This window comes from Anabrus simplex, chromosome 6, assembly GCF_040414725.1.
Source record: "Anabrus simplex isolate iqAnaSimp1 chromosome 6, ASM4041472v1, whole genome shotgun sequence".
NCBI classification, from domain to species: Eukaryota; Metazoa; Arthropoda; class Insecta; order Orthoptera; family Tettigoniidae; genus Anabrus; species Anabrus simplex.
This window is the reverse complement of record NC_090270.1, coordinates 270,154,251-270,167,405: the sequence shown is the minus strand read 5'-3', so window position 1 is coordinate 270,167,405 and position 13,155 is coordinate 270,154,251. Positions and strand designations below refer to the sequence as shown.

The following is a 13,155-nucleotide window of genomic DNA, read 5'->3' as shown; positions in this document are numbered from 1 at the left end:
CAATATGGGTTTTGAAACCTGGAGAAGAAATTAAAAGTCGAATTAGGCAAAAGATAGGAAGGAAAGACTAAAAAGAAAAATCTAGAAAGGACGAGAGACTACTAGAAACGAACTCATCTTGAGCAGCCTGAGAGATCGGTGGACGGAGCTGGACCGATGGATGCGATCATAAGGTTAAGGGGCGAGGCGGAAGGGAGGAGAGGGGTAGAGGCGGAGCAACTGTCACGGAGTTAAGGTGGAGCGGAAGGATGTGGTAGTGGGGGTAAATGATGTAGGTATATACGCTTATGGTTTGAAAGATCGAATTGTTTTTAGGCAGTCTAATATTTCTTAACCATTTAATTAAGAGATCACAAAGAATATTACATTTCTCGGAAATGTCATTTTAATTATAGTTAGGATTGAAATATCGATCGCAATGAATGAAACAATTTTCGACAATGTTCATGATTGGCCCTTTGTTTGCTATTTGAAGTATCTCAAAATCATATCCTATATCAGTGAACTTATGATTAGAGTCGTGAATGTGTTGACCTATAGCAGAATACTTGTTATATCTTACTGCGTTGACGTGCTCTGAATATCTGGTTGTGAAGCTGCGTCCTGTTTGTCCCACGTAAGAGGCACTGCAGTCGTTTCTAGTAGTCTCTTGTCCTTTCTAGATTTTTCTTTTTAGTCTTTCCTTCCTATCTTTTGCCTAATTCGACTTTTAATTTCTTCTCCAGGTTCCAAAACCCATATTGAAGTGGGAATTAATTCTTTGGATCTAACCAAGTTCATCATATGCATGTTTATTTTTCGGAACCAAACTACAGAACATACATAGTGTTAACTTCATATGACATTTCAATTATTGTAGCAGGGATGTTGGCGGCATAAGACAATAATTCAAATGAAAGCAGTGATCAAGTTTACTGTGTGGTAGGCCTACTGCTCAACTGACAAAGACAAATGACTGGTCATTAAGTTATTTTGTATCAATATTGCATAAATATGATAATACGACACCCTTATCCCTTTTCTCTATGGGGTCGAGTATGAAGTGAGACGAAACTTTGTAGCGATTTTTTACGAACGCATGCCCTTCCTGACGTCAACCTCATCAGAGGACTTAATGGGAAGATACGAAGGTCTTCATACGCGTATAAGCGCATGAAGACCTAAAAGTTGTGTTCACCATTTATTGTCTTTCTACATTTAGAAATACTGCCTTCCAACAAAAATAGCTAGTATAACTCAAATACATTCATAAGTTTGTTAAAGAGTAGTGTAGAATGTTTACATGTATAATTTATAGCTCATTATAGCCTAGAGTCATGTGTTCTCTGCACAAAATTTGAGGTTATCGCATATTGAACCCCCTTACTTTTTTTGGCTGTAAAAGTGGGGGGGGGGGGCAGAGGGGGGTCTAATACGCGAGTAAATATGATATTGATGCAAAAATCCAACACTGCCTCAAATGTGCTAACATGTTTTTCGGTCGCCTTTGGGTAAGGGTCTTTGATGATATTAATATCAATGTTCAAACTAAGCTTTATGTGTACCACATTATTCTTGTACCATCTCTTACGTATGGATGTGAAGTATAGATTACCTACAGAAGGCACATACAATGCCTGAGAAAATATCACACAAGTGTTGCCTAAGACAAATCCTGAGAGTGAAATGGTAGGATCGGTACACTAACATTAGTGTTCTGGAAGAAGCAAACTCCACCAGTATTTAAGCCATGATCATCAAGCACCAACTACAGTAAAACCCTGTTCATTCAAAGTCGTTGGAACTCAAAAATCGGACTTCGAATTACGTGATTTCGAATTAACCGCCAACTCATAATTCAGATGTGCCAACCCTTGCCATGCCACATAATAATCTAAGGCCCATTACTGCATGCAATTAACCTTGATTCACAGTTCAAACCTTTCAAATGCCATGGAAAAAAAATCTATTCCCAAAATGTATCCAAGAAGGTGCATTTACAGTATTCAAATAATGCACTTGGATACCTCACAAACATAACCTCATGCAATGAAAGAAAAAAAGCATGATTCGAAAATGAGGAGAAACCTATGCTGGGTCCCCTGTGCAAGTGCTTTATTCATTGAATTACTGTACTGTGTGCATTTTATATGCCTGTACTTGCACGGAAAGTACCGGATGCTCTTAATACATCGCAGCTAATCGAACTTTCCTATGGCCAGGGAAGAAAGTCTCTGGCTTCCATCTGCATTACAACACAATACAGTCAATCTATCCTTGTACGATTTCCTGGTTCAATCACAATCAATCGATCACTACTGATCTGCATTTAGGGCAGTCGCCCAGGTGGCAGCTACCCTATCTGTTGTTTTCCTAGCCATTTCTTAAATGATTGCAAAGAAATTGGAAATTTATTGAACATCTCCCTTGGTATGTTATTCCAATCCCTAACTCCCCTTCCTATAAACAAATATTTGCCCCAATTTGTCCTCTTGAATTCCAACTTTATCTTCATATTGTGATCTTTCCTACTTTTAAAGACACCATCCAAACTTATTCGTCTACTGATGTCCTCCCATGCCATCTCTCCACTGACAGCTCGGAACATACCACTTAGTCGAGCAGCTCGTCTCCTTTCTACCAGCGCAAACTTTGCAACATTTTTGTAACGCTACTCTTTTGTCGGAAATCGCCCAGATCAAATCGAGCTGCTTTTCTTTGGATTTTTTTCAGTTCCTGAATCAAGTAGTCCTGGTAAGGATTCCATACACTGGAACCATACTCAAGTTGAGAGGTGATTTTAGATTTTATGAGGCACGCTTTTTCCTCAACTGTCGGCATCGCCAGTGTTCACGGATTCTGTTTCTCTGTACACTGCCTGCTATGTGATACTGCAGCGTTTCTTTAAATGCTGAATACAAAAGAATTACTATTTCACTCAAACTTAGCAATTATGGAGCACACTGTAGACACACTGAAGTGAGTGAAAGTATGGAAAGCTACCCCTGCACATTCCAGAAGACGCGTTCTACCATTACGCGGATAAATTTTGATTTTAAATTACTCTGTAACACACTATTGTTTTAAAATATAAAGACAGTTTCGAATTAAAAGTCTGAATTTCGGTAATGGGACCGACATTGCGCTTCGAATGACAAATTATCCATATTTCGAATTAAACAATTTAAATAGCATGCAAAACTGTACCTCATGTTTCCAGGAACGAGAGCTTCTTCGAATTAGGCAGGATTTTTAATCCAATTTCGAATTATTGAGGTTTTACTGTACGTTGGACAGGCCACATTGTATTGGTATGCCTGAATTCCTTTTGCCAAAACAAATTCTGTATTCCCAGCGAAAGAATGGTCAAAGACGACGTGGAGAACCACAGAAGCAGTACAAAGATACACATGACACTGACATGAAGAAATGTCAAACTAAAACTGACAACCGGGAAGCTACTGCACTTGACTGTTTAATATGGCACCGTTATGTCTTGGAATGAACTCGGCACTTTGACCAGCAATGTCAGGAAACAGAAACAGACAAGTGCAACGTTAGGAAGCAATAGGGAATTTCTGAAGAAAAACAACAGGACACAGCCAGTCCCCACCAGAACAAATATATGTCAACAATGCAGAAGAATCTGCAGTTCCCAGATTGGCATCCACAGCCATCTAAGAACCCACAAAAGCTGAGTTTTGAGGAGGACAATCCTACTTGTCAGTGAGCGATAGCTTATCAATCATCAAATTTCTGTTATATATACTGCACTCCTTGAAAGACCACTTGTATTTATTCCATGAATTTAGTATAGATATATCTTCCATTTCTATTTATTCACTGAAGAGACCATTTATATTTGCTGTATTGAGATAGCACAAGGATTATTTTTTGACTTATTGTAGCTACAGGAACAATGAGATTGTAAATAAATGAAGAACAGAAGTGCTTTAACTGAATCCAGATCAAACATAATATTTGGCAGCGAGGATGAGATATTAAGATGTAAAGTAGGGGTATGCCACAATTAAAGGCATATCAGGTTAGAACTACCGTACAACATAGGCTTATTCATATAATTGCCTTAAACTTCAACTGTCTCCACTACCCAATTAAGTGTTTTAAGAATAACCCTTTGTATGATTTCCTTTGATAAAGATTTGGAGGTAGACATCTGTTAAAATGGCGTTTCATTCAATTCAGTGAAGGATTTTACCTACCCAATTCCTCCTTGCTCTTCTGTGCAAGGATACTATGGAGAATAGGTATTCCGAAAGCCAAAGTCTTCCCACTACCAGTCTCTGCTGCTCCAAGAATATCCCGGCGGCCCAAAATGGCGGGGGGCAGAGTTAGTTGCTATAATAAAGAGAGAATGGTATGAACGATATTGGATATGATGAAGAGCAGCTACAAGAACTTGTCCACCTCACCCTTGAAGACTGCTGCAACAAGATTTCACTACACTATTAAAATACAGGCAAATGAGGGAAAGGTTTACGAACAGGGCACTGTAAGCCAGTCACTCATACAATAGAAATGAGGGGCTTAGTGGAAAATTGTCACTTCTTAGGTGGATGGAATTAATAAAACATACTTCCCATAGAAGATGATCTCCAGTAGTATTTATTTTAACTAGTACATAAACTAGATGAACTTGTACAAATACTATTAAATATTTGATTCCATTGATGAAATTTTACACTATTTTAATAATTAACTCATCATCAAAGTTTTCTGGTTCAGATTTTTTTTTTTTTTTTTGGACAATTGCCTTTACGTCATACCGACACGGATAGGTCTTACGGCAACGATGGAATAGGAAAGTGATAGGAGTGGGAATGAAGCAGCCTTGGCCTTAATTAAGGTACAACCCCAGCATTTGCCTGGTGTGAAAATGGGAAACCATGGAAAAATATCTTCAGGGATGCCGACAGTGGGGTTCAAACCTACTATCTCCCGAATGCCAGCTCACAGATGAGTGCCCATAATTGCATGGCCAAATCGCTCGGCTTACCAGTTCCAACGTATTCATACTAACAGTACTTCTCAATGAATGTTAAAAATGAGAATAAATCACAGAAACATGTGGACAATGTGAGAGAAAGTTTCCAATTAGCTGAAATCAAAATGGCCACTGTGAGAAGCATTGAGTCGTAAGAGCATGGGCCTTTTTCTTCCTGTACCATATCCTCTTTGGATGTCAGCTGTCATCAGGGCGATCTGGTTCTTGTTCTCAGCAACTTGGAAAATAATGGGGGTACTGAGCCCATACCATTCTCGTACAGTCTGTAGCCAAGATATTCTCCTCCTTCCCCTACTACTCCTTCCTTCTATTTTACCTTGTAAGATAAGCTGAAGGAGTCTACATTTATCATTTATAATGATATGGCCAAAGGTACCAAGTTTCTTCTTTTTTATGCTGTGTATGACTTCTAGCTCTTTGTTCAGGCGTTGGTATACTTCAGTATTACGTATCCTATCAATCCATGATATTCTGGGCAGGCGTCGATAGCACCACATCTCCTTTTCTTACCCCTGTCTTGATACTAAAAATTTTTGAGTACGTTCCTCTGAACTTCACTCATAACCAAATGTCGTTTAAAGTCTGCTGGATAAGGTTAAGGATCCGCCGTCCCAGTAGCAGGCACAGATCAGCATATCTGCCTGGTTTGAAACTGGTGAGAGGAGGTCCAACAATTTTTATAAACATGACTGCAGAAGTAGTTTGTATTAATAAAAATGATCTGGATGGTGTCAGTATCAGGTTCATCTGCCAAATTCTCTTTTGCATTCACTGGAAGATATAGCGATGGTGCTCAATATGTTTGAGAGAGGTAGTGCTTCATTTTAATGTTACGGGAGAGATACTTTTTATACGAAGGTTATGCCGAAAGTTTTTAGCAGCGTGTAAACCGTAATTCTGAGGACAATGGGATTATTTTCATTTGAAAGAGCAATGTTCTTCAACCTTGGAACATGCGCGCGCAACCCCTCCTAGTGGTAGTTACTCCACAGCGAGGGAAGAAAGCAACAGGCAGTGCTGAGTTCGACATGGTGCAAGATGGATCTGTCGCGCCGCGATTTTCGAGCAATGATTTTTTTATGATTACAAAGAGAAATTAAGTGCCGAAGAATGCCATTCTTCTTTGCTGCGCGTTTTTGGTGAGGCTGCCCCTTATAGAGCCACAGTTGGCAATTGGTTTCGCGAGTTTTCAAGGGGTCGGCAGTCAATTGAAGATGAACCTTGTCCCGGTCGCCCAGCAACAGCTGTGACTCAAGAAAACATTGATGCTGCTAGGGAAATGATCAAAGCAGATCCACATCTTACATTTTGTGACATTGAAGGGACCTTAAATATTGGGTCAAGAGCAGCGCAGACCATCGTTCACGATTATTTAGGCCTTACCAAGAGATGTACCCGTTTTGGGTGCCACATTCCCCGACAGAAAGCCAAAAGGAGGAGAGAGCGGACGGGTGTCATTTCATGCTAGAAAAATTCCATGGAGGGCAGTCCGAAGACACCTACAATATCGTCACAGGTGATGAAACATGGGTCTACCATTATGACCCTGAAACGAAGAGACAGTCTTCTGTGTAGTGTTTTCCAGGGGAGAAACCACCCACAAAAGTTCAACGAAGTCGGAGCTCCGGAAAGAAAATGGTGGCAACTTCTTTTACGAAAATGAGGCATCTCACCTCTGTGACCTTGGCCACGTCATACTGTCAATGCTGAATGGTATGTGAATGACCGTCTTCCCAAAGTCCTTGCCACTTGGAGGTCACAGCACCCAAAGTCCAAGAGTGGGCACCGTCTGCTGCATCACGACAATGCATCTGCACACAAGGCCGCCAGAACAATGGACTTTTTGGAAAGGCAAAAAGTGCGAGTGTAACCTCATCCCCCCTATTCACCTGACCTGGCTCCAAGTGACTTCTTTCTGTTCACTAAGACCAAGGAAAAAAAAAAAAATGGACAGCGATTTTCGTCAGATGAAGAAGCCATTACAGCGTACGAGAGCACAAAGTGACATCCCGAAAGAAGCTTGGACTGAAACGTTTTCTAAGTGGTTTCAGAGAATGAAAAAATGTATACGTGCTAATGGAGAGTATTTTTAAAAGTTGTAATTGTTGTTTCGCAACTAAAAATTTTTTCTCACACTCTGCTAAAAACTTTCGGCATAGCCCTCGTAGTAGGTGTTCTTGGTCAGTTGGTATGCCCGCTCTTGCTTGGTAACAAGTTGACAATGCTACTCCTTTGGAGAGACTGGGTTCTAGCCATTTTCCCAGGTACTTAAACCTGCTGGTTTCCATGATCCACCCAGCTCCAGATGAAGAGCATAAGGAGATTCACTGATGTTCGTGATGTATCGCATTTTCTCGAGTGACATGACCTTTGATGCTTATTGTCTGAGAACACCGAGTTGTTTTATTGAAGTTTCTATTGAATTTGATAGAAGTGCCAGGTCGTTGAATGCCAGGCAATCCATATGGAGTCCACTGTGGTTATGTCCCAGAAAGATATCACATGGAAACCCCTGCTTAGCTAACTCCTTTGCACCCTCTTATTTTTTCCAGTGCACAGTTAAAGAGAAGGGGGAGTGACCATCTCTATGTTCTTCAAGATAATCATGAAAACTAAGATAGCCTCTCTTTCATTTACTCAAAGTTTTTGTGTCAGCTTTCTAATGGTTGCTTCTCCAAAGGTGACTTGTCTTTTCTGAACAGTAATGAGGGTCTAAAACTTTATTTACATTATGTAAATAATTCTAAACATTTTGTAAAATAAAGTATTGATTAGGTGGAAAACTCATCCTTCATACTTGTGTGCTTAAATTATCAATACAGACAATAAAGCTGATAGATTATACTATCAGGCAAATCAGCTTCTGTTCCCTTCAGGAGTCTTCTTTCTAAGGATTCCTTCAAGCCCTGATAAAAGGTGCCAGGATTCACAGAACAGCTGTGCTTCTTTTTTGTTTTGTTGTTATGTTCAATCTCTTTGAACATCATGTTCTTTTCACTCAGGAGAGGTACACTGTAATATGGGCCAGCATGAGCAATTCTTTCTTCAAACACTTTCATTGTGCTCCATATCTTTTCAGCTTTGTACAAGTTTATACTATTCCTTTTCCTGCATTTCTAAACTTAAATCACTCAGTTCTTGAAGAACATCACACATTAGCCCAAAACCCCGAAAGAAAAACATGATGTTATTCTCTTCAATAGGCTCTCATAAAGACACTGCTCTGTTTTTGCTTCTTGCAGCATCTTTCTGTGCTTGTTATGACAGGTTGGTTTATGGGAAGTTCGTCATTACTTTCCAATATTGATGCGAAGAATTAGCTGATAAACATTCCACATATGACTCTGAATTTGTCTGTTCATTCTCAATAACCTCAAATTCAGATCCATCACTTTCATCATACAACAAATTTTGCAATACTCATTACTAATTTTCCATAATTATGTGAAGATTCCATATTTAGACACACACTGTACTAAAAATGTATGTAATCAATCAAATAACAATGTATATACAGATGTAAATAGGCAAAGGAAAAGGGCAGAGGTTGACCCAGACTTCTACTCAACAGACGCCATGTTGGACCGAAGCTGGACAGGAGCAAAGAAGCACCTTGAACAGACTAGCAGTACACGGATTTCACCACAAACTATGTGCGCACCGAGGTTTTCACGACCCATCTCCACAGTGTATATGTGTGTTGTGCAATAAGCAACGTGAACTGTACCATTTCAACAAATGTACAATGAGAACAGAACCATTACTGGAATATTGTAAATCATAACGTTCTGTATACCATAATGGCCGTTCGGCTGCAATATATTCTTAAAATATGAATAAAACTGAACTCGCGGATGCTGTGGACTTCGAGAACGACAAGAAGTAGACTGTCATGACGCCTGTTGAAGAAATGAGGAAATTATGAGAAGAAATACGAACATGTTGAATATTCCACAGTACCACTACAGCAGTGTTGAATATTCGACAGTTGCCAATTCTGGGCAAGTAATCTTCTGGCATTCCAAGGCTTTCCAGATGACTCATTAATGAACAGAAAATCCCTTTGGTAGTTACATCATTAAGTTCAATCAGATCACGGAAAAGGTTCACTGGAACAGACAATTCAGATAATACCACGCAAAGATAAACTACGAGGATTAAAGCACTTTTGATACTAAAAGTAGTTGATTCGTTAATACTTGAGGAAATTTTGTTTTTGCCACTGGAAATTTGAGTGACGATAGTGTTCCTCATTTCATTGCCAAAGTGGTTAATTATATTAATGCAAACACTGATGGAATGAAGAAAGTGGCCCATATCTACAACATTACACTCCTGAAGGTTTATTTCATCTTCAAATTTGATGAATGATTGGTTCCTTTTTTACCACTTTATAAGCCATTTGAAACATCTTTGCAGCAACTCTTTTTCCACGGGAAAGAGCTTTCAAAGACACTTTCCCCAAAGCTTTGAGTTTAGTTTCTAGTTTAATTTTTCAAAGCTGCTCTGAAGGGCTGCACCTTCCTTAGGGTTGTAAATCTTTTTCCTCAAACACGTTGTTTTTAATATCTTCTCCAAAGGTGCTGATTTTACCACAGGCCCACTCTGCAGAAATTTTCACTCCCATCTGGTTTTCTAGTCCTAAAGTTGTAACATCCTGGCACATCTTACAACCTAGCATTTTATCATTTGCATAATGCCGGGCCCATCATGGTCAGAATTACTTCCCTCTTGAATTGCAGTGGAACTACTGATACGTGCGATTATTTCTTCACATTCGCCTTCGGAGTCACTTTCTGCAGGTTCAGGAGATACTTCAAAAGCATCGTCATGCTTTCTTTTATTGCACGCCGATACAAAAAAAAATTTCATTTCACATCTATCACTTGCAAACCACGTGCACCCCTTGTTTTTACTGAACAACTATGAAGCCTGGGTAGCACAAAACACAATGAATTCAGTTAAATTTAAACATACATTAACCGCGGATTAACTGAGGATGTTCAGCTATTTCCTACTGTCCGATTCCGTACCGTAACGCTTAGTGTTATTAGCTGCCGTCCTCAGCGGCCTGGGTTCGATTCCCGCTACTGCCAAAAATTTAAGAATGGTAGGAGGGCTGGTACGGGGTTGAAATGGTATATGCAGCTCACCTCCATTGGGGGTGTGCCATAAAAGAGCTGCACCACCTTGGTATGAGGACACGAGTTTGCATTTCCTACTTGTTTGCTGCCACGTTAGTGTTAACGGCACTTGGTGCAAATCGGATACCATTAGACTGTCCCTGACAAGAACAGTTTGTCTGCTGAACGGTGAGGAAACCAACCCCCTATTCTATTGTATTCCTGTAGCTAAAAATGTGAAAGGACAAGAAAGAGCAAGATGAAGACTACCTCTTTCTTAACCCTCTCCTAATATATCATACTAAGTAGTACCGGAAAAAAAAATTGCATTCCGTCATATATCGTACTAGGTCGTACCTGTATTTTATAAGCGTATACGTCTGCCATCTCTTGGTTAATTTTAGAGTTAACTGCTGGCACTCTTAGCATGGAGTATTTAGAAAAGATTGCTAGTATCTCAATTTTTGGTGAACTTTGGACAGTAGTTTAAATGCCTTCAGAAATATGTGACGTACATATCACGGCAAGGTTGGGCTCGATGTAAACAGAAATGGCGGCACGGTGCGCAGTGGGTTGTGTTACTGGTGAGGAAATACCATATTTGTAGGACGAATGTGTTGATTTAGGAGGTTATACCGATGAAAGTGATAGCTAAAGCAGTGGTGGTAGTTATTTTGTAATAGAAATCAAAGGATTTGAAGATGAGGAGTGTTAAATGCAGGAAGATAATGGACCTCTGCTGGCGAAGATATCTTAATGAATTAGGCCTACGCCTGTACAATGGTCTAATAATTTGAATTATATTGCACCCGATCGCTTTACTGAAGATCAAGGAGCTTTCCACAACTTACATGTAGGATCAAGTGTGTTGGACTAGTTTTCACTGTATTTTGGAACGGACTTTTTCAACTTTTAGCATACAATACAAACCAGTATGCAAAAATGAAGCAACAAAATAAAAAAGATCAAAAGTGGGAACCAAGAAGTAAATAATTTGTATTATAGTGAAATTAAACTTTTCCAAAGTGCATATGCCCTTAGAAATAAAAATAAACTTGTTATGTTTGAACTATGAGTCAGGTCTCTCCGGTTGTTCAAATAGTCTGCTAAAAAATTTCCAAATTATTTTAATCTGTCAGAATTAATCTGCCCAATTTTGGTTAGAAAAATTTGTATTTTTCCTTGCCACAGTGTTACATGCATCTCTCATAAAAGGTATATAGGAGTAGTAGTACTTTTTTTCTATTTGCTTTACGTCGCACCGACACAGATAGGTCTTATGGTGACTATGCAATAGGAAAGACCTACGAATGGGCCTGGTGTGAAAATGGGAAACCATGGAAAACCATCTTCAGGGCTGCCGACAGTGCGGTTCAAACCCACTATCTCCCGGATGCAAGCTCACAGCTGTGCGCCCCTAACCGCACAGCCAACTTGCCCGGTAGTAGTACTTTTGTATTTGCTACTGTTCAAATGTTGGCTCTACAGAGCTGGAATTGTAAAGAGAAAAAAAAAGATGTATGGAAGTTGCAAATGAGTAGCCTCAAAGATCCGAAGGAGAGGGCTAACTCCAGACTGGTAATATGAAATTGTTAGTAGGACAAGAATGTAAATTTTAGAATGGCAGTGTACAGAAACTTCAATCACATGCTCATAAATGCATAGACAGGTAACAAAAAAAGACAAACAAGCTTGATTTTAAGCCATAAGCCATCACTTCACAGGAAATGTGACTGGAATATTCCGAATAATATCAAATTAATTTTTTTGTTTATGAAAAAGTGTCGGTATGCGTACCATCACACACACACAACAACAAAAATGCACTAGGAGCAAGTAAACAACAATGAAGTAATGGAAGTGAACGATCAGTCACCCACCTGTATTTCCGTGGGCTCTGTGAAGCCCAGTTCGAACAACGCTCTCATGACAGGTAATGGAACATGTAGTCCATCCCACGCCTCCATCCCTGGCAGAGAATCGCTAACATCAGGCTTGACATCATCCTCAGCTTCATTCTCCACTTCAGATTCAACTTCTTCCACTACTGGCTGTTGTTCCTTTTCACTTTCATTATCAGTTTGTGTGCGAACTTTCTTCTTTCTCTTCTTCTTTCGTTTTGAATGCATTGTTTTCTCCATCTTTTGGAGCTTTGCTTTTGAAGGTGTTTCTCCATCTGCAACTACTGCTTTTCTTTTCCTCCTCTGCAAAAAATGAAAGTGAAAAAATTACACATTAAAATTTAAGCATAACAAATTAATAAAGTCTATTTAAAGACCATAATTTTCATTGATGTTCGTGTGCCTGTGTCTGTCTGTCTCCTCAGTCATCAACATGGAGACCTGTTAGATCCTCAAATAGCACCATCAAAACTTACACGGTTATAAGGAAACCATAAAAACCAATAGTAGCACTGTTTTCAGTCTTCAGCCAGAAGGCTGGTTGGATTCTCAACAGCTCCTCTATTAGCTGTCATAGATGGCCTAGGCATCACAAAAGGGGCATACTAGGGAAATGAGGAGAGAGACAGTTTCCCACTGCTTTCCTTGCTAAGCCAGACGTTGCTATTACATATCAATTTGCCTAGCCCACTGAAATGCATGCAGCAACCGACCCTATGAGCAACATTATTCACATCATTCATAGCAGGGACTGGCTGCATATGGAATGGCATTACTAGCATCGCTCATACCTCAGTCACTTTTGTATTGTCAAAGCCAAGGAAAAGTCCGAGACAGATAAATGAAACTAACGAGCATTAGGTCCTGCCAGCAAAGGCATATCGTGGCAGTAAAATGTGAAATATAAAGTACATTGGTAGCTACAATCATTTTTTTTTTTTTTAGCTAGGGGCTTTACGTCGCACCGACACAGATAGGTCTTATGGCGACGATGGGATAGGAAAGGCCTAGGAGTTGGAAGGAAGCGGCCGTGGCCTTAATTAAGGTACAGCCCCAGCATTTGCCTGGTGTGAAAATGGGAAACCACGGAAAACCATCTTCAGGGCTGCCGATAGTGGGATTCGAA

At 39.8% G+C, this 13,155-nt stretch overlaps 1 protein-coding gene across 1 annotated transcript in view; it reads right to left on the bottom strand.

Moving 5' to 3' along the window:
* The window catches only part of LOC136876442 (ATP-dependent RNA helicase DDX24), a 154,778-nt gene that overhangs the window by 115,273 nt on the left and 26,350 nt on the right, over positions 1 to 13,155 (bottom strand). Inside the window, exons 2-3 of the mRNA XM_067150418.2 lie at positions 12,009 to 12,332; positions 4,203 to 4,338 (exon numbers count right to left, since the gene is read on the bottom strand). Coding sequence (XP_067006519.2) covers positions 4,203 to 4,338; positions 12,009 to 12,332 — 460 coding nt within the window. The remainder of the gene's footprint in view (positions 1 to 4,202; positions 4,339 to 12,008; positions 12,333 to 13,155) is intronic.